Source organism: Podarcis pityusensis, assembly GCF_964106645.2.
Source record: "Podarcis pityusensis genome assembly, chromosome: 15".
NCBI classification, from domain to species: Eukaryota; Metazoa; Chordata; class Lepidosauria; order Squamata; family Lacertidae; genus Podarcis; species Podarcis pityusensis.
The window spans coordinates 7,151,690-7,173,525 of NC_138040.1; the positions used below are offsets into that span (position 1 = coordinate 7,151,690).

General features: G+C 46.2%; 1 protein-coding gene across 7 annotated transcripts in view; it reads right to left on the minus strand.

The window, feature by feature from the left end:
• Nucleotides 1–21,836, minus strand: part of SYNRG (synergin gamma) — a 57,675-nt gene that overhangs the window by 12,886 nt on the left and 22,953 nt on the right. For all 7 annotated transcript variants that reach the window (XR_013979833.1, XM_080982778.1, XM_080982782.1 and 4 more), the window contains 5 exons: nucleotides 19,693–19,811; nucleotides 18,082–18,144; nucleotides 11,409–12,335; nucleotides 1,563–2,156; nucleotides 359–522 (listed from right to left, as the gene is read on the minus strand). Coding sequence is in view for 6 of the 7 variants with exons in the window: in XM_080982778.1 (XP_080838904.1) it covers nucleotides 359–522; nucleotides 1,563–2,156; nucleotides 11,409–12,335; nucleotides 18,082–18,144; nucleotides 19,693–19,811 (1,867 nt within the window). In the remaining variant the exon portion in view is untranslated. The remainder of the gene's footprint in view (nucleotides 1–358; nucleotides 523–1,562; nucleotides 2,157–11,408; nucleotides 12,336–18,081; nucleotides 18,145–19,692; nucleotides 19,812–21,836) is intronic.

Genomic DNA, 21,836 nt, shown 5'->3' on the forward strand with positions numbered 1-21,836 from the left:
GACTCTGGGGTTGCGGTGCTCATCTCGCTCTATAGGCCGAGGGAGCCGGCGTACAGCTTCCTGGTCATGTGGCCAGCATGACTAAGCCGCTTCTGGCAAACCAGAACAGTGCACTGAAACACCATTTACCTTCCCGCCGGAGTGGTACCTATTTATCTACTTGTGCTTTGAGGTGCTTTCGAACTGCTAGGTTGGCAGGAGCAGGGACCAAGAAACAGGAGTTCACCCCGTCAGCGGATTCGAACCGCCGACCTTCTGATCGGCAAGCCCTAGGCTCTGTGGTTTAACCCACAGCGCTACCTAGGTCCCTAAAAGAGGATAGGCCTCCCGGAATTCCTCTCTGACAATCTCTCCTTACCTCCACTTCCCCCGTGAGATCTTTGTACTTGTCTCGGATGACGGGCAGGGCTGGCTTCTCACTGAGGGTATTTGACCGATCTCGAAACGGCTGCTCCGGAGGTGGCAAAGGTGAGGAGCGGCTGATCTCTCTGTCGCCCAAACTCAGGCTCCGTTTGTGAGATCCTGGAAAGAAACACAACACATGAAAGTCAGGGTTGTGTGTATGCCCCAGTTCTGAACAGAGCCTTAAGAATAAGAACCTCAAAAGAACTTTTTGACAGTAAGAGCTGTCTGACAGTGGAACGGACTCCCAAAAGAGGTGGTGGACTCTCATCCTTGGAGGATTTTAAGCAGAGGTTAACCGGCTATCTGTCACATATGATTTAGCTGAGATTCCTGCATTACTGGGGGTTGGACTAGATGACCCTTCTAACTTTACAATTTTATTATTCTATGAAAAAGAAGAAGAAAAGACCTTGGCCTCGTTCACACGTAACACTAAGCAATAGTTTGTTCAACTATGTTTTATTAAACCATGGCTTAGCATTATGTGAGAACCCTGCTCAGTGGCTTTACTATGGTTTGTTTACTGCCAAAAAATCGTGACCTGAAGCCATGGTTTGCCGCTGTGTTACAAAGTTTGATTTGTTTTAAATATGGTTTGGTGTTATATGTGAAGCCAGCACCCTTCCTTAACCATGCTTTGTTTGACCGTCCCTCCCCAGATGCTAACCAAGGTACAAAGACATGAGGCAAGAGCGATAGCAGCTAGAAAATAAACCAAACTTTGGAGAAAGAAGACAGAGTTTGTTGGCTTATCTGTGGGACAACTCATGATTGAGTTATGGTTTGTTAAACGAACCATGGCTTAGTGTTCTGTGCAAACCAGGTCAATATGAATGTTGCACTGAGAGGCAGAACACAGATCCGTGAAAATCAAAACTTCAATTAAAAATAATAGCAAGTTACTTGCCCTAAAGTGTTAAAGAATTGCTTGATACTATGCAGGCTAGGAAGATCAGAGGCCAAATGTAGTTTGCAAATACTTTCCTAAAAAGCAGCTCTGCTGAATCAGAACAAAGGCTTATGTAGTTCTGCATCTTGCTTCTCCAGGATGTTCCGCATGCAAAGCAGATGCTCTAGCAGGGAGCAAGGCCCCTTTTTTGGCTGGGGCTGATGGGAGCTGTAGTCCAGAACAGCTGGAGGCCAATGTAGGCACTCACCTTGAACAGAGAGGTCGAACGTTGCAAGCTCACTCTTGATCATTTCTTCACTCGATTTCACCTTCCCTTGGGAAGTTGCCAGTAAGAAGTCAAATTTGCTGATTTTGGGCTTCTCGCTCTGAAACTCTCCAAAGTCGTCTGTGCCTTCTTTGGCTGCTTCTACGGAGAGGCCAGCTGAGTCAGCCTCTTGGGGCGTGCCTACAGCTGGGCTTCCAGATGTCTCTGCCAAAGGCCTTGCAAACTCCCCAAAGCCTTCAACGTCATCGTCACTCAGGTCCGCAGACTGAGGGTCAGGTTCTTTGAAGTTAGCAAAAGGTGAGAACTTCACGTCCTGGAGAGCATCCTCACTTGCAAAGGTGGTGACTTTGGAAACAGTGGTCAAGGTGATGTTCTCCGAGCTGCCAAACAGAGTCTCTTTCTTCTGGAGGATGGAGGTGGCCAAGGAGGAGCCACTTCCTGGAGGAAAGGGGAAGGGGAGGGACTTCCTGCTTTGGTAGGCGTCGTCTTTGTCAGACCAATCATAGCTTGGGAAGCCACTCAGAGTGGAGCCGTTGCTGAAGCTTCCAAAGGTGGTCCCTTTCAAGTCATCGAGATCTAGAAAGGGAGAGACAGAGAAAAAGAGAAGGAGAAGACCCAACCATTAGAAGCACTAGTGACCAGTGTTTTCAGCAAACAGTGACACAAGTCAAATCCAAAGATGGTGCCATTTTGGAGAACACCAGAGTATGTCAAAAACTGGCAGCTCCCATCTGTACCTACTGACCTGTGAAACCTGCTCTATGATCCTCTGCCGTCATAAGTACAGTGTCTGAGCTCAAAGATCAGGGCTCAAAGATTGTTGTTCTTGTAAATCCACAGCTACAGAACAAGGGAAGCTGGCCCGACTCCATCTTTACCTGTCCTTCAGCAGACAGCTAAGACATACCCTTTCTAGAAGGCTTTCCTAAGCACTGCGTTTCAACACATCACTAGGCTGTTCTTATTTTGCTTCAGGAATGAGAGACACTGTGGCCTTCCAGTTGTTGGACTCCAGTGAAGGCTGGTACATTAAGGCAAATGGGGCATTGCCCCACGTAGCTCAGTCTGCCTCCAGCCAGGCCTCACCTGCCTTCCTTCTTAAATACAGCTGGTTCACAGTGTCGCAGTGCCCATTAGATTCCTCCTCTTTAGCCTCAGTGCCCACCCTTGTACAACTCAGCAGGCAGGAGGAGGTAGGAGGCAAAACTGGAATTAGTTAGCCCTGTCTCCCACTGGCTCTGGCTTCACCTATTTGGGGATCCCTGCTGTGTGCCCCACCAGTTCCAATGAACACCAGCCCTTCCACAGCATGACCAGTCTGGGTTGATGGGAGCTGGGGGTCCAGCAGTATCTGAAGGACCACAGCTTCCCCATCCCAAGGCAGGAGAGCCTGGGGAGGACCCTTCTCTGCCCCAAGACTTTGGAGGCCCACTGCCCGTCAGAGTAGACAAGACTGGGAAGAGGTTTATGGTGGGGATGGGGAATGTGTGATCCCTTCCCAGATGTTGCTGGACTCCAAGTCAACCTGGTGAGCAGACCAGGGATGCTGAGCGCAGCAATATCTTGAAGGCCACATGTTCCTCACCTCTGCTTTACATGTTTGACTCATTACTGAAAAGCCACAACCCAACCCTGCGGATGCCAAAATGCTAGGTGTGGGTTTTCTTTTAAAACAAACTTTCTCTGATACCAGAAGCAGCCTACAGCCATCAGGACTAGACGCCATTGATAGTCTCTTCTCCCCTATAAAGCCATCGCTACTTCTTGGCAGGCTCATGTTGCATTAAAACTTAAGTTTCATTCTGGATTTCTGGCAACGGGGCTGAAACACGAGCAGAGCTTCCCTGCCTTAGAAAACTGGAATGGGCGGTGGGTGGGAATAAGGCTTCTACCCACACACCCTGGAACACATCCCCAAAGGCATCAACACTCACCTGGTTAGTGTGCGACTGAAGCTGGCACAAACTATGGTTCGTTTCTGTAGCGGGACCTACCCTGTGGAATGCTCTGCCAACTGAGGTTCACCAGGCCATCTCTATACTGCAACCTTCCGCAACCTGGATGTTTGGGACTACAACTCCCACCATTCCTAGGCAGTCGTAGTCCAAAACATCTGGCAGGACCCAGGTTGGCTAAGGCCACTTTACCGTTTCAGGAGGCCAGCAAAAACCTGGTGGCTTTAAATGGGCTGGTCATCGCCCTTGTTGAAAGGCTGCTTGTTAGTGTGGCAGCAGCCTCACTTTGGAGCTCCCCTGCCTAGTGATATCAGGCAGGCCACTTTGCTGTACTCTTTCCAGTACTCTTGCTGAAAATGTTTCTGTTTAGGCAAGACTACCCAGATATGTAGGGACGCGGGTGGTGCTGTGGGTTAAACCACAGAGCCAAGGACTTGCTGATCAGAAGGTCAGCGGTTCGAATCCGTGCGACGGGGTGAGCTCCCATTCCTCGGTCCCTGCTCCTGCCAACCTAGCAGTTCGAAAGCACCTCAAAGTGCAAGTAGATAAATAGGTACTGCTCCGGCGGGAAGGTAAATGGCGTTTCCGTGCGCTGCTCTGGTTCGCCAGAAGCGGCTTAGTCATGCTGGCCACATGACCTGGAAGCTGTACGTCGGCTCCCTCGGCCAATAAAGCGAGATGAGCGCTGCAACCCTAGAGTCGGTCACGACTGGACCTAATGGTCAGGGGTCCCTTTACCCTTACCTTTACCCAGATATGTAGAGTGTTGACATTTGTTTTAATCTGCTTTTAATCATTGATATTACGTATCCTTTGAAGATTTTATATAATGGGTTTCAACCCTTTTTACTGACAATTTCATTGCTTTATCCTTTTGAACCTCTTTGAAGCTTTCTTACAATGGAGTGGTGCATAAATCTCGTGAAACAAATAACACGGGTGTTGTTAGGCGTGGTTCTTTTCTTAAATTGTTAGCCATCTTGGATTCCTTTGGGGAACTAAACCACTTTAAATGAAACGTTGGTGGCCCTTTTTAAAGCTGCCCCTTTTACAAGCTTTCCCCACAATTCTTTGAGCGCGCACGGCAAAGCTCATCTCCACTCAGTTCTTTGGTGTGTTGGCCTTGCGGATAATCCAGTCATCGCCCTCAAATCTTCCACCCTTTGGAAACTGCACCAGGCTGCCTTAAGGCCTGATCACAGGTACAGCCACAAAATATGCATGGTATGCCCTACCTGCCCCCTCGCTAAGTAAATGGTGCTGATCCATGAGAGTCTTTTCCGACCCTAGTTAATGGAGCAAATGCTGTAAGGAAATAAGAGCACACCTGTTGGACCAGATTAGAGGCCCAGCATCCTGCTCTCACAGCAATCAACCAGATGCTTCAATGGGAAACCACAAAGCAGGACCTGAGCATGGCAGGACTCTCTCCACCTGCGATACCCGGCAACTGGATATAAATTGTAGGCATCATGGCTAAGGGCCCACATACTAGACATTCAAAGCACATGGCTTTCCCCGCAAGGATCATGGGAACTGTAGTTCACCTCACACAGAGCTATGATTCAACAAACTTCAGTTCCCAGGATTCTTTGGGGGAAGTCATGGGCTTTAGACATGCAGTGTGTACACAGTAGCTGTGTCTACTGCCCAGCATGCACAAGGTCCCAGGTTCAAGCCTCGGCATCTCCAGGTAGAGCTAGGAATGGCCCCTGCTGGAAAATCTGGAAAGCTGCTGTGAATCAGTGTAAACAATACTAAAAGCTAGAGAGCCAACAGTCAGACTAGATGTGAGGCAGCCCTTCTTATGTTCCCCCATACCTGGAAAGAAGCCTTCATCTGCAGATTATTACAGTGGTACCTCTGGTTACGTACTTAATTCATTCCGGAGGTCCATCCTTAACCTGAAACTGTTCTTAACCTGAAGCACCACTTTAGCTAATGGGGCCTCCCACTGCTGCCGTGCAATTTCTGTTCTCATCCTGAAGCAAAGTTCTTAACCCGAGGTCCTATTTCTGGGTTAGCGGAGTTTGTAACCTGAAGCGTCTGTAACCCGAGGTACCACTGTACTTTCATGGGAACCCCCTCTCTAGTTGGCTGGGGGGCAGGGGAAGAATGTTATCTCTAGTAGCGAACAGTGGAGCTCCAGAAGAACGGGAGCTGAAGTGGGCGACAGAGAAGTATGATTTGGGAGAACTCTGAGGCTTGCAGAAGGATGACATCATCTTGAAAACAGACCCTAAGGGGGCACAAAAGCCCTCCAAAAAAAAAAAATACACCAATGAGGACTAAGCATGCTCAGAACCCAAAGAACACAGAGTGCCAGTTGGAAAGGAAGGGAGAAAATGGAGTTGGCACAGGGAGGCAAGCGGGACAGAATGCCTTGCTTCAGCAACTCAATAGTTTTGTGGAGGAAGGCTGGATGGTGCAACTCCTCCTGTTTACAGCGAAAAGGCAAGCAAGAGGTGGCATGGCAGAAATATGCACGGCTGAGAGAAAGTGGACAGAGAAAAGTTTTCCTCCCTCTCTCGTAACACTACGACTTGTGGATATCCAAGGAAGATGACTGTCCGGAGGTTCAGGGCAGATCCAGCAGGGCTTGTGCGTCTAAGAAGGGAGGACATAGCTATCACCCTTCATGAATTGTCATCCTTGGCCCTATGATGCCCTAGAAACTGTGCCCAAGCTCTTGAGCCTGAGCAACGTGTCTCTCAGCCACAAACAGAGCTCTTGTCCATCACTGCGTACTGGATGAGAACAATGCATGTTTGTCGCACTATGTGTGTTAACTGGCTTCCAATATCAGGGTGTCTGTGTTACCGACAACTCTTCTGTGAATGGCCAGCAACAATGACATAATAATTGCTATCTCAGAAAACCGATGAATTCACTTCACATATCTCATGAAGTGCAGTCTAGTCCCCAAAAGCTTATGTTGTAATAACTCTGTTGTTCTTGCAGCAACAGACTAATGCAGCTACCCCTCTGGAAGATTTTAAGAGAGAGAGAGACGTTTGAAGTGGAAGGGGATACGATTGCTTTAAACTTTTAAGGGCTTAATTTTTTTTTAATTTTTTTGCTGATGGCAACCAGATGCATTTCTGGACTCTTTAAAAAAGTGGGGAGGGGGAAGAAAAACCACACATGCTCAGACTTTCAAAATATGCCAAGATAAATATTTATTTAACACAGCAGGACTTACAGATCGCAAAAGAGAACGCTATACAGGAGCTCGAAAGGGCAGTCATCAGAATCAAAGCATGCAGGTCAGTCTTTTTGCAGAAGAGAGAGATATCTAAGCAGATTCGAAAAGGCACATTCACACAAGGAAATGTCGAGTTCAAATAAAGGTATCAGAGGGGGAGGAAAACTGACAGCAAAAATTGGGGGATCTCTGGCCCAATTTCAATTTATGAAGATTCCTCTCCCCTACCCCCAATAAGCACCAAGGTGTGGTGGGGGTAGGAGAGAAGGACTATCGGCCTGCAGGTTCAAGAAATTATGCAATCTTCCATTAAATTTGCAGGCGAGGGTATTTGCCCTGGCTGCATTATTCAAAGACAGGGAAGGACTGGGAAAGAAAAAGACCCCAACACCAAACAATTCAAATTGACAAGAGAATTGGAGGGGAGGGAAAGGGTTAAAAATTGGCAAAGAAAGCAGCAGCAGTAGCCTGGTTGAAATTAACATGCAGCAAGGGCTTAGAAAGTTCAAAGTTTGTCAGAGGTTAACCCCCCCCCCCCATTTGAAATCTAGCCACATTTTTCATATTGGCTGCCTTCTGTACAAGGAATCATAGAGCAAAGTTTAAAGAGACAGTATCCCCTTGAAAGCATTTGGAAAAGAAGTCTCTCTGCTTCACCCCAACCTAGAGAAGTTAAGGCAATTTGGCTGAAAGGGGACAGATTCTGACATCTCCCCCCCACCCCCACAACTGGCCTAACATTCATCCCTTCTTGTCACTATAACTCATCACTGCCTCTAAATTCCTAGGTCCTTCTCTTTGCTGTGCCAAAACTGAAACATTCAGATAAATTCAGTTCTACATACATGCTCACTTTTTTGACAGGAACCTCTCTTGTGGAGGAGCCCCTTCTGAAGACAACACAAAGTTAAGCGCCCAACGGCTGACCAGCCGTTTCTCCTAAATCAAGGAATAAATATATAAAAGGGATACTGTCCCTTTCTGACATTTCAGTTTACAGACCAACAGGAATCAAAAGTCTACTTAAAGTATGTAAACTTCAAATAAAGTTATATAGACACTTGAACATTATCAATTCAGAGCTTGAAATGCTTCAGAACATATATACACACGCATATGGAAACGCCAGAGCACAAAAAAAAGTTGATTTAACAAACAAGAATTGAGAGAATGATCTAAGAGACTTCAGACAAGGACAAATAATTATAATAATAATAAAAAGTATCTGGGCCAGAGCAGATGTAATACTTCCTGCCATTTTACTATGTTTAAGGGATCACCCTCTGGCCGTACAGCTTAATGCAGCCATTTTGCGTGTTTCAGTCTTCCCTTATCCCAAGTGAAGATACAAGCCATGCAGCTGCACTTAACCACAGTTTCTTGTTACACATAAACCAGGAAACGCTGGTCAAGGGCTCCCAAACAAGCCAGGATTCCGAAACTAATTTAAAATCAAGGCTCCATATCCTAAGTTGCCTGGAAGCCTTTGGGTGAAACAGCCAAGTCAGACCTGAGAGCAGACCCGCTGAAATGAACAGACATGGTTTTAAATAGCTTTACTCTGGAAATAATCCACACCGGGTGTCATCCATTAACCATAATTTCTCAGTCTGGAAATAAAGGGGAAGCCAGCAGGTTCCCAGCTCATCTCTCCACTTGCATAAAGGAAGGAGCAAAAGGGCTGTGCAGCTCTCATTACAGCTGCAACGGAGTTAACCGTGGGAAATGCTAATCAGGGTTGACTCCCAACAGAGATTAGCCGTCAACTCTAAGTGGCAGCAAGGATGGTTAGCTTTGATGCAGCTGTAAGAGTGAACCATAGTTATGAATGGTGGGAACTCAAGTGCCAGAAGGGAGTCTCTGTGATCCATTTCTGAGCCATGACTGAGGTTAGGGCATAGGAAGCATTAGGACTGAACCGGCCCCCTTGAGGAATACATTGGAGTTGGCACTAGAAAGTAAGCTTCCATTGCAGTCTTGGAAAAGACAAAGCAAAAACAAACCAACAAAAACACCCTGTCAGCCTCCTGATTATCAACACTTAAAAAGTTTAACACACTTTGCATCAAAGAACATGATCTGCTTAACCCAGCATTTGGACCCAAGATCCATCTCTCAACACAAATCAAACGGCAAGTGTCTATCACTGAATTGCTACGGACACCAAACTCATCTCTGGGAAACGAGCCACATATAAAGATACTGACACGATAAGATTAGAAAAATAGTAGGAAAAAAGTGCTTTTGGAAAAACCCAAAGTAAAAACTTCCAAGAACACACATTTTGTAGGTGCCAGGGAACTGAGCGACCCAACAGGCCTTATACCCATGCATTTTAACATACAAAAAATGTTTTCATTCTTCACCAAGAAGAATTATTTCCTGATATTTTGCACCCTGTTAGAGGAATTCTCCATAGCTAAAGCCACCAACAGTCCCTCCCTGCCTTCAACACTTAAAAAAATGATTGTAATATGGTAAATTGCTGCTCTACCCAATATTGGGGGGGGGGAGAGGGAATTTTAGTTCATGTGAAAATAAGTGATGCTTGCAGCAATAGCCTTCCTGCCACAAATAATACCAACGCTGAATAATTTTTTGTTTTTGTTTCGGAATACTGTCATTTCTCTCCTGTTTTTAAAGGCCACAAAAAGCTTAGTTCATTGTTTTCCCACTCTTGTTTTTACAGGCTTAAAAAAAGCACAAACCAAAAACAGGGCACGTGTGTGACGTTTTAACGAGCTGCAACCAAACTGGATTTCTATGCTTTCACTCTAATTTCATAAAGGAAATCTAAAAAGGAAAGGGAAAAAAGGGAGGAGGATTCCTACTAGAAATGGCCAACACAAGATCCCCTTGGCTTTTGGAAAGCTTGCAAACGCATGAGCACCCACCATGATTCGGCAGCCAAAGTCAGAACCTTGCGAGGTGGACCAGCCAAAAGGGCCTTCCCATCTATACACCATGGAGCTCAATGGGAAGAGGCTCACACCATTCGCTTTTGCTAGGTAGTTACAGTCACCTGATGCTTAATGCAGAGTTATGGGACAATTTCTATGGGGAAGTGTCTTCCACTGTACCAGTGGATCCAGATTCGCAACACAAGGTGGCACGTCCCATTTTTACAAAAAGTCAATTATTTACACAGAGACAGATAGGCTCCGTAAAGTCACAATGTGGGCACCAAGTATAGATTCTGATGCCGATACACACCACTGGGAACCTCCCCTTGCAAACTAAGGGTAGATCCACACTATGCATTTAAAGCACGTTTAAAGGGCATGACTTCCCTGCCCCAAAGAATCCTGGGGACTGTAGTTTCTCCTGACAGACCTACAGTTCCTAGTGCCCTTAAACTACAGGTTCCAGGATTCTTTGGGGAGGTGATATGCTTTGCATGTGTGTTGGACGTGCTTTAAATGCGTGGCGTGGATCTGCCCTGAAGAAAATGTGTTGTGGCGAAAGCATTCTGACCTTACAAAAGCCACAGACATCTTTGGACCCAAGTACGGACCTTCGTGTACAAAAACAGAACGTAAAGCAGCAATCCTGACCAAAGAGGCCTCCCCGTTCTGAGCACTGATCAGAGTTCTCCATTAGCCTTTTATTCTTCCCCTGCCAAGGGGTCGCCCATGCCCGGCAACTTGTGCAAATACAACGTGGCAGCTATACTGTTTGAAGATTATGAGGGTGCAAAGACTGCATGAGGCAGAATTTCAGAATACAGGTGGAGGGGCTGGGAACGGAAATTCACAGTACAGACACAGGGCCTGAAGAAGATGCTAACACTGGTTATGCCTTAAACTGAGAGTAAAATAATAATAAAAAAGTATGACTCCCTCACCTTGCGGCCGTGGTTTAGCAGTACCTTACCAATGTTGCTAACCATGGTTAAGGTTAACCTGTGCTTCAGTTTGATCAGGACTTGTAACCACTGCTTCAAGTGGGTACCAAATCCTAGCTGAACTGAAATGCCACATAACTTGAGCCTCAGTGCTAAGGTATCGCTTCAATGTAGTTAAGGCAGCAAGAGGGAGTTCGCCACCCCCACCCCCACCCCCTGAAAAAAAGACTGGGGAAGGATTTGAGGCTAACTCGCCATCTTATAAGAGGGAGCCGGTATTACGTCTGCAGTGGGCCTTGGAGATGCACACCAAACTTCTTTAGAGATGTGCCACATTCACTCTGACATTGCAACCTTACAGATCTTCAGAGATGAATGAGGTCTCCAAGAGCAGACGGGTCTCTTTCCAAAGAGGAGCAACCCTTGGCACAGTGGGAGGGGGCAAAGGCTAACTTGCAAATTAGTTAGATAACACCTATGGAGTAGTGAGGCAGCCTCTCGTTGGCAGCAGTCTTGTCTCGGGCGCTCTCAGAGAGTGGTGCCATGAACACAAGAGGTCCCCCCCCCCCTGGAATTGGGGCTGCTAAGAAGGTGTTGGCAATACTACGCGGCACAGGATCCACCTCAAACCATCCAAATCGAAAAATTACGTCGGACGACAACAAAGAAAAATGTGTAATACTGCTTGGTTAAGAGATTAGCAGCTTGCCAAAGAACACAAGTTCAGAGGACCGGCACGTAATACTGAAATTCAGCTTGGGGAGCAACACTTTTAGATATTTCCATTGCCTTTCGTTACCAGAGCAATCTAACTAGTTCCTCACCTGCGGCTGGCGGATGCTGACCACTAACGGTTGGCAAATCCAAAGAGCTATCAGACATGACATGCTTAAGGTCTCCTCCCACGTCCGCCAGCTTCATGTCAAACTGGACAGAGAGCGCATCTTCAGAGTCTTCCTTGCCCACGCTGCTGCCCCCGATGGACGGGAGGTCCAGAGACTTGACCGAAGCAGAGTCCTCTTTCGCATGCTTGAAAGCTGCCAGTTTGTCGACCAGGGATTTCTCGGAACTGGAGGAAAACTTGTTCGAGTGGAAGTCGGCAAAGTCGTCCTCGCTTTTCACGGACGAAGGGGTGTGGTCTTTCAGTTCTTCAAAGCCTATGCCAGGGCCATCCAGAGACAGCTGTTTGAAGATGTCGTATTTGGTGGAGGCGGGGGCCGAGCTCTGACAACTCTTCAGAGTGTTGGCCAAGGAGCCAGCGGGAGGAATGGGGCTGGCCTCTTGCTTGAGTGAAGAGCCGGCGCTGTTATTGAAAGCCATGAAGTCTGCAAATTCATCCTGAGTGGCGGCCGAGGTACAATTCGACAACCCCGCAAAGAGATTGAAGTCGGCAAAGTCGTCGGGCGGGATCGAGCTGTTGCCAGGTGCCGGCAGAGTCGCAGGAGCGGCAGAAGCCGGAGGTGGTGGTGCAGGGAAAGACGGCTGCTGGGGCGAGTTGTAGGCGGGTGGAAAGGGGAGAGGTCTGTTCTCGCCGGCAGGGGCCAAGGAAAACAGATCCAGGTCTGCCAGGTTCAGAGAAGGTTTTCCTTGCGGCGGCAGCGGCTGCTTCGACTGTGCAGGTAGAGAAGGGAAAGGTGGAGGGAAAGGTTTGTCTTTCATCGGCGGGTCTAGTGGAGAGATGCTGTCGGCGGTTTTGAAATCCGTGAAGCCGTCATCTGCTCCGGCAGACTTGAACTCTGCAAAGCTGTCTCCTGAAGAGCAAGGGAAAGGAGGAAAACGTCAGTAGGATTCTCGAGAGCGACATATGTGACTCTCTCAGCTGAGCAATAAACGTATTAATTCGCACAAATGCTCAAAATGGCTTACGGGTAATTTGTTTGTTTTGTTCACTTTCCATCTCAGTTCTTCCCAAGGGCTCAAGGCAAATAGTGTGTGTGTGTGTGTGTGTGTGTGTGTGTGTGTGTGTGTGTGTTGGCAGGCAGCAAGCACAAGCCAGTCAAAATCAAGCATTTTAAAGTCCTATAGATTTCAACAGGGGAGATTTAGAATTCTACTGAAGATGACCATTCAAACCAATGGGACATCTTTGATCAATACATTTTCTTCTTTTCACATATATTTTCATTCCTGAAGTATTCTGTGATTTCCTGTATTGGGGATAATTTAATTTATCTTGGGTCTTTCTTTCAGACGCTGGAATTATGAACAGAAGTATAGTCTGCATTTAATTCAGGCATTACAGCCTTTCAGTAGGAAGAATTTTTCACATCTGTTTTTCCTGTTTTTTGCAAGGCAGACTTATTCCCCAATTTTGAATAATACACCAAAAAGACCACCCACTTCTGAAAAGAACTTCTCTGCCAAGTGGAAATCCCCTGCACACAGGGGAGCAGAGTGGGTTACAATGATAACAAAAAAACTAGCCTGCCCCAAGAGAAATTTTGAGCAAAACTACTGTCTCAAATACCAATGAAGTGATGTATGCATGGGTAGCCCACATGATGCCCTGAACTGTCATGCTAGCTAGTTGGAGTCCAACAAATATCCGAGAGGGGGGTGTAACAGGTTAGCTACCCCTAATGTAAAGTAATTAGAAGAAATACAGTCCCACGCAGGCCATGTTCACATGCGATCAACTCTCAGTTTAGAAAGTCAAGGTGTGTACACACTTTGTGTAGCTGTTTTGTTCTCACTTCATTCTTCCCTTCACATGAATGAACCAACAAACGAGCGAGCCCCAGTTAACTATAGTTTCCTGTTACATCCAGACCAGGAAACCATGGTCGATGGCTTCCAAACCTCCATAATTTGAAGCTGTGACTTAAAGTTGGTTTCCAAATCCTGGCTTGTTTGGAAGACATGAACCATAGTTTCCTCATTGACGTGTAACAGGCAATAATGGTCAACTGCAGCTTCCTGGCTTGTTTCGATCTACATGTGAAGAGCAAAGCAGCTTTGTGCAGGTTCCTGAAGTCTATGCATCTCTCAACTTATTAAACAGAGATTTTTATCATGGGTATGCGGCCAGTGGGATACGGCTAAATTGTGCTGTGGTCGTTTGGTTATTGAGAAGGGGTTTCCTAGAAGTCTGGGTAATTTGTTTGGGGTGGGGAAGAAAATCAGCTGCTATCACTGTTTCATAGGTGGGCACAAATGCTTTCTACATAACTAAAAAGCTGTGATTATACATGCTTAATTGTATTAGCCCATCAACAGTATTGTAATGAGCCTTGATAAAAGAAGAATACAGCTTGTCTAGATTACAAAACTGTAATTATGTGCTGAAAGAACTGACGCAAATGGCCTTCGTTTGCATAATTTATACAAGTCAAAGAACTAGATTTTCTTTGAGGCAGAAATGCACCCCTCTCCCTGGCAGTGTAGCGGACCCATAGCTCTTAAGGCACTAGCTATTCAGAAGCAACAGCCCATCTGGTGGCAAAGTGAGATAAGCTTCAAATTCAATTTAAGCATTTCATTTATTTATTATATAGTGAATCAAATCGATCGATCGATCGATCAATCAATCAATCACCTGATGCCATTCCCCGAGTGTCCCTGATTTCACAAGTTAGGTGGGCAGCTCTTATCGGGGTGGGGGAGAAATCCGATTCAGTTTTCACTTAAAGGCAGATCTACCTCATTTAGACTCTCCGAAACAACACATGACTCAAAATGCAGGTAAGCTTTCAAAATTCACACTGCTCTGAATTTTGCAATGCGCTAACCCAGCCAAGTAACGTGTGAAAGAGTGGTCGGGTAAAGTGTGTATAAAAATGCTGACATTGGTGAAAATTAACTTACAAAATGCATCGTATATGGGGAGATCGCTTTGCAAAAATGTGTATTTTAGGCAAAGCTGTATACTAGAATCTGCACTAAAATTCCTATGAATCATCATGAGGACTTAAAGAAAACACACGCAGCACACACAGTGCAAACTCATGCAGAAACGTGGAGAGCTGAACTTAAGATTGCAAAAAACAGAACCTGAGAGAAACAAACATGGACGAACTTGCCTATCCCTAAGTTATCATCTGGGGGTGCCTCAGTGCATCCATTTCCTCCTCAGGCAACTTCATGGGGTGCCATCATTGCTACCATTTCTAAGCCCATCACTTTCCTCATGAACTTTAAATGATCAATATCAACCCCTCAAAGCCGTTTCCCCAATAACGGTACTTCTTTTTACCAGCATTGCTTAATTGTTTTTTATTCTGCTTGGAGTTAATTATTTAGAGCCAATGTTTTGTACTGTCTTCGTTGGCGATGTAATGCTATCTCTTGGGGAAATAATAGTAAAAAAGAATAAAAAACCCAGTTTCTCTAAACAGCTTGTCTCCTGTTCCCAAGGTTGGTGGTGGCCAGCCTTCCTTTCTTAAGCTAACTCCACGTTAACGAATTAGGAAGGCAAGTAGATGGTTCCTTAGTGGGAGACAGTTGTTGGAAAACGTCTTATCTACAAAAAGCTTAAGACATAGTAAATCAGCTTGCCTGAGGTCCTACAGAACTTCTTGCTGGTTTTGCTGCAGCAAACTAGCATGAACGTCCCTCTGGAAGTTATTAGAAGATGGTTTCTTGATACACAAATATCTCTGAAATGGAGTTTGGGGGAGATGATACCACTCCAGATAAGGACAGCAGGCAGTGGTATCTATGTATTTTTGCAGTAACCACAGGAGCAGAGGGCTTTTTTGGAGTGGAGAGGGGGTTCAACAAGGAGAAACGGAGCCAAGTTATAGGCTGGAAGCTACTTTGGCTTATCTGATGTGGACCAGAGGGGTCTGCTGCTTGCTAGGTGTGTAGCTGCCCATTCCACAACTTATATGCTAACAGGAAGCTGAGCATCCAATCCTGGCACCCAAAGAAATGTGAGTGTGTCTGAATGGGCATGTTCAAAGTCAGAAAGGCTGAACCTGCGCGAACAAGAACTGAGCAAGAAGAGCAAACAGTCTCTTGTGCAGTCTGGATTCTTGTAGGGATATTTTCTGAAGCCTTTATCACATACGCTCTTGGTCATGCTTGGGCACAACAGACGGCCTGGAAGCATGATGCTGGAAATCCCTGCCCTACTTCAACTTTCTCCAGTTATCACCTGTGTACATGTTGTTACCTTAGAACAGGATGCTTAGGAATGCAGGAAGCTGCCTTATACCGGGTCAGACCACAGCCACATCTATCTCAGTACTGCTTACACGGACTGGCAGTGGTTCTCCTGGGTTCCAGGCAGAGGATATTCCCAGCTATATTTGGAGATGCCAGGAATTGAACCTGGGACCTTCTGCCTGCAGGGTGGGGGCTCTAGACACTGAGCTACAGCCCCTCTCTTAAGACACCAGAGCTGCCTTACACAGAGCTAGACCACATAGTTGGCCCCATTGAATTCACTTAATTTTGATTAACCCCTTCACCAGCAGGACATATTTACACAGAAGCTGCTGTTAAAATATGTCTACATTACTTGAAAGGTAATGCAATGCAAAACTTCTATCTATATCTACTCACACACACAGAGAGAGAGGTTTTGCTTTATCATATTTCAAATCACCGTCACCATGAAAACAGAAAACCCAGTTAAGTCAGTTTCACAAATGCTGCCATAAGTTAACAGAAAGAGCAAACCAGCACTTCAGGCCAGTTTAAACTGTGGCAAAGATCGGTAAAATGGGGTAGCAACAGTCACCTGACTTCTAGTTGCCTGTGACACTACTGCATACAAGGATGGAGAGGAGGGGCAAGGGAGTGGTGAGGCTGGTATAGTGCAAACACTCCAGCAGAGCCAATCCAGAACTCCAACTGGTACATTGGCTCTGCACCAACCTTGCGCCTCCCAGGATGCAACAGAGACGTGGGTGTTTGGAGGTGAGCAATGCTGCTCCACCAGCCACTACTAAGGAAAAAGCTACTGAGGTCACATCAAACAGAACTCCTGTTACGCGGACCTGGTTCTTTCAGGTGGTGCAAACTCCAGCTTTCCCAGACGGGGAGAAAAGCACCTTTGTGAAACTGACATCAACCCAAACCAAGGCAAGGTACAGCAAAACTCAACTTACTGGTGGGCTGCAAGCTTTTCCGTTAGAAATGTAAGCTGGTGAAAGGGTTAAAAGTGAAAAGAGGGCAATTCAAAACCAACTTCTCTTTCTCTGAAATACTGGACGGGCTCAGACGTTTTTCATGCCGAGCCAATGCCTTGCTTGGTGCAACACTCGCAACCTGATTAAGGGTGCTGGGGATCTCAAAAAGGATGCCACGATTTTGTGACTTTTGTTGTTGTTGACCTTAATAAATGTATTTTTGCAACTGTCGACTTTTTGAGTGATATGCCAGGCAGCTTCTCAGATAAAATATTCTGTACTTCCTTCAGGGAGAGGCTCCCTAGGAAGTCTCCGGTCTCGGTGCTGACAAGGGCTGAAGTCCTGCTTAGTTTTAAAAATGTTAATGGCATTCCAAGTCTCCAAAGCAGTTGCCTCCAATTTTCACTTGTTACACTGAGACGATGGAAAGCTTGCGCTACAGTCCAGTTATTGAGAAACTGAGACTCGTAATGCGTTTCCCCTCGCCTCAGATTATTGAAATGCACACAGCATCTGATGAAGCAGCTTGTAGCCCACTGAGTTAATTAGCCATAGCATATTTGCCAGTCTTTTGAAAAAGGTGCTTTTAAAAAAAGGACTCTAGTCCATTTTGATCCAGGAAACTGCATCTTTCCCAGAAAATGTAACTACGCCGCCCTTGGGGACCTTATGGAAATGAGCTTTCCTGGAAACAGCCATGAGAAAGCTGTACTTTTCTGCAGTTATATAAAATGGCAATAAACTGAGAAGGAAGAAGGCTCATTGCAGCATTTTCCCACAGCCTGAAAGAGCGGAGAAAGAAATGCCTAGCTTTGAAAAGCAGCTGCATATTAACGGGCATTTAAGCCAGAACTTACACTCGCTTCCTAACAGCTGGGATTGATGGAGGTTGCAGTCCAACAACTGAGGCAGCACGAAGGTTGCTTCAATTACTTAAAGTAGGGTGGCCCCCAACCTCTGAGTCCACTGACCCCCTTGATGAGCTTGCCACTGACCCCAACCCAACTTCTTAGAAATGTAAATGAGACAAAGTCAAGGAATATTAAAGGCAGCTTCCTTTTATGCCTTTGCATCTTTGTGGGGGAGTGAAAGAGGGGTGTTAGAATTGAGACACTGTAGAAAAAAAGTTTAAAAAGTGAAACTCTGCACCTCTAGGCCCCATTGACCGTGTGTGTGTGTGTGTGTGTGTGAGAGAGAGAGAGAGAGAGAGAGAGAGAGAGATGGGGTGGGAAGAGAGGGAGCGAATATTCACCACTTTGGGAACCCTGGTTTAAATAAATGTCTACATACACAGTATTAATGCCATGAGATTCGTGTTGGTAGGATATTTGCCAAACCTACAGAGACGCTTTAAACAACCTGAAAAAGAAGCACAGAGTCAACAAGGCAAAGATATCAAGGTTTGCAAATCTGGCACACTTACCTAAGGGCTTACTCTCAGGCTGCTGCTCCAGCACTCGAAAAGCACTGTACTTGTCTCCATAATCTATTGTGGGTATAATTATTTTTTTTAAAAAAAGGAAAATTCAGTCACAATATAGTTAAATTAAGGCTGGAATAAAAGACACACACACATATCATCATCACAAGTTAAAAATTGGCACATTACGTAAAGTGTTTGTGTGACTGTCTTTAGATCAGCCGCTAAAGAAAGAATTCTTTCTGAGATGTGTTCTTGGGCACTTCTTGAGAAAAATCAGTTGCTTTCTCCTTTACTTTTCCTGGTGATCAACATGCCTCTCCCTCCCCCACCCCCTTTGTTTCCCAGTCCTACCTCGCAGCCTAGGCATTTTGTAGTAGCAGTTGGAAGCAGGAATTATGCTGCTCAGGAATCTCAACGGAAGGGTCATATTTCAGTGGCAGAGCATCTGCTTTACATGCAAAAGCTCTTCTGTTCCATGCTCAGCCTCTCCAGGTAAGGCTAGGAAAGACCCAGGTCAGAAACTCTGGAGAGCTGCTGCCAGCCAGGGCAGACAATACTGAGCCAGACTCAATGTAAGGCCGCTCCCTAAGTAATTGAGTCCCACTGTGCTCAGTTGCAGCTTATTTCCAGTTATTCCATCCTCCCTCCAAAGGGCTGTCCGTTCTAGTTTAAAAAACTCTAAAGAGGAAGAGCAGGAGGGCCTTAAAGTCGCCCATCAACAGTTAGTATCCGGAAAAGACTCAGCAGGCACAGAGTCTAAGTTCTTCATCACATCGCTAAGCGATAGGGCGTTTTTATTTCAATTTTAGTCACCGTGTCTACATCTGCATCTGTGCATAGCAATCAGCAATTGCAGGTTTGGTGCAAACCAGTGTCCCCTGTACAACAATCAATATTCCTTGCACATAGAAATCAAGGATTTCAAGGCCAAGGGCTTAAGCTTAGTGTTTATTACAATTATAGCCTACCTTTCTTCCAAGGAGCTTAAGGTGGTGCACAAAGCTCCCCCCCCCCATTTCATCCTCACAACAACCCTGTGAGGTAGGCTAGGCTGAGAGGCCCAAAGGTCACCCAGTGGGAATCTGAACCCTCGTCTGCTGGCTCCTAGTCCAGCACTTTGACCACGACATCACACTGGATGCAGATTTACACCAAGGTTATCCGTATATCCCACCTCTCCTCTAAGGAGCTCAGGGTGGCCTACATGGATCTCACTCTCTCCATATTAGCCTGACACATGATAGCTTCACGCTTGGATCTGGTGCATGAGGAGGGAAAGGTAAACCTGGTGAATGGGGAAAGGCAGGGCCGGCCCACTCATGAGGTCAGTGAAGGTGGCTGCCTCAAGCGCAGCAGACCCCAATGTTGCTCTTTCTTTCCCCCCCTTGTTCCTGATGTACATCTCCACTCACCCCTCCTTCCCTGGTGGGGACCGGGGCAAGGGGCTACTTTTTTTTGTTCGCCTCGGGCACCAAAATGTCTTGGGCCACCCATGGGGAAAGGAGAAGTGTTCTCAGCACCTCCACAACCCTTCCTAGACGAGTGATCAACCCATTAAAGGTCATAACAAAGAGGAGTGCACCAATACGTTAGACAGCTGCTTTTTTTTACCTCCAAGCGAAGCTGTGCTTTCTGCAGCCTTGTCGGTGGCAATCCCTTTGAAAACGGCGTACTTATCCACAGCGGGCGGCACCTTCGCGCCCGAGAGCGGGATCAGCATCGGAGGGGCGCTGCATAAAAAAGCAAGGGAAGGGGAAAATGTGAGGAGAGGGCTGGGCACAAAGGGCCTTGCTCCCGCAGAGACCGGCTCAGTTGTCAGAGAAGGCGTTCTCAAGCTTTGCATTAGGGTGGAAAGGGAGTCAAAGGAGGGGCTGGGAGAGATCTTGATGCAAGAACAGCTTCTGGTGGCCTGAGAGGGCACTTCGGCTTGTGGCAGAGCACAGGGTAGGACTTCTACAGCAATGGGGGAGAAACCTCAGACTCTCCAGGTCTCTCTATATGGCTCTCAGAACTCTCCCAGGCCTGAACTCTCCCTGGCCCCCAGCTTCACATTTGAACCGAGATAATGCCTCTTACCAGTAGGGAGGGAGGATAGACGGGGGGTGGGGTGTTAACAAGCCTACTGTAATATTTACATCCTTTGCCCCTCCCACTTTTGCCTCTGGCCCCGCCTACCATTGGCATGTGACCTCCCAGGAAGCTGGTCCAGAAGGCAATGTGGCCTTTGGGCTGGAAAAGGTTCCCTACCCCCATTCAAGGGTGAAGAAAACCACACACACACACACACACATATACGCAATGCTGAAATTTATGCCGCAAGATTTCCCGACGATATTTTTAGGGTAAGAGAGGGAACGAAAAAAATCAGTAACAAGCTGCGTGGTGTTCCCCCACCCCTTTACCACCTACATAGATTTTGCTCTGAATTGACAGTCCCTATCTTAAGCCAAAAATCATCCGTTTGAGTTTAAAAGGGTGGGCAGAGCAATTAGATGGGCACAAAAAAAATCCAGGCAAAAAGGAAGAGGATGGAGATTTCTGGCCCACCCAGGACCTGTATTCTTGCATCCTTTTCTCACACACCTGTTCCCTCTGTCATCCACCCCCCCCCCCTGCTCATTTTGGATAAATCCACCATTTCCTCTCTTATCTTTATTTATTTGAACAATTTATATACAGCTTAATGACAACCGTCTCTAAGTGGTGTACAAGAACCCACAACACAGATAGATAAAAATCAATCAAAACTATAAAATCAGACTTTAATTAAAATGCCTGCTGGAATAAAAAAAAATCTCTTTTGTAGGCACTGTAAGTTCAACAGGGAGGGTGGAAGGCAATGTACAAAATTCAATAGAAACAGCTAAAAAGCAGTTAAATACACATTGATCTAGTTGATTAAGCATCCAAACACTGCAGCTCCCATGCAAATCTATGTTTTGTTGTGGTGGGAAAAAGCAAAGCCACCCCGGATTAGCTTCACCACACGACTCACATATTTTATCTCCCTGCTGACAGCTTGGAACAGCATCCTCGACATTAAAACAACTCATGCTTTTGTTTAACCTGAAATCCACGCCACCAAATCGAAAATATGGATTTCTGTGGGATTCACAGATATAGGGGTTTTGTTTTGTTGTTGGAAAAAATGGACTGGGAGCAAGACTCTTTCAAATAAATCTCCTTATCAGTGGCCTACAAGCCGAGCGGTTCACAGATGCATGCTAATGGGGACCCATGAAGCCTGCAGAAGGGGGAAGAGAGAGGGACTACACAAATAAAGAGAGCAAGAGGTAACATTTATGGAAATCTTATACAAGTTCACACCGGGTATCTAGCAGGATGCTGTACGGCAAGTCTAATCACCAGCTGTCTGTAGAGCTGGAGACTCCCCCCCCCTCCAAAAATAATAATAATAATAATAATAATAATAATAAATTTTATTTATATCCCGCCCTCCCCAGCCGAAGCCGGGCTCAGGGCGGCTAACAACAATCAAATAATCAAAAAATCAAATAATCACACAATCTAAAAATATTTCATTATAAAAATTAATTAAATCAAATTGATGGCAACCAATTAAGCAAAGTTCTGTGCAGGTTGCCAGAGGAGGGAGTCAGGCTGCGCCCTGATCAAAGGCCTGGCGGAACAACTCTGTCTTGCAGGCCCTGCGGAAAGATGTCAAGTCCCGCAGGGCCCTAGTCTCTTGTGACAGAGCATTCCACCAGATTGGAGCCGCAGCCGAGAAGGCCCTG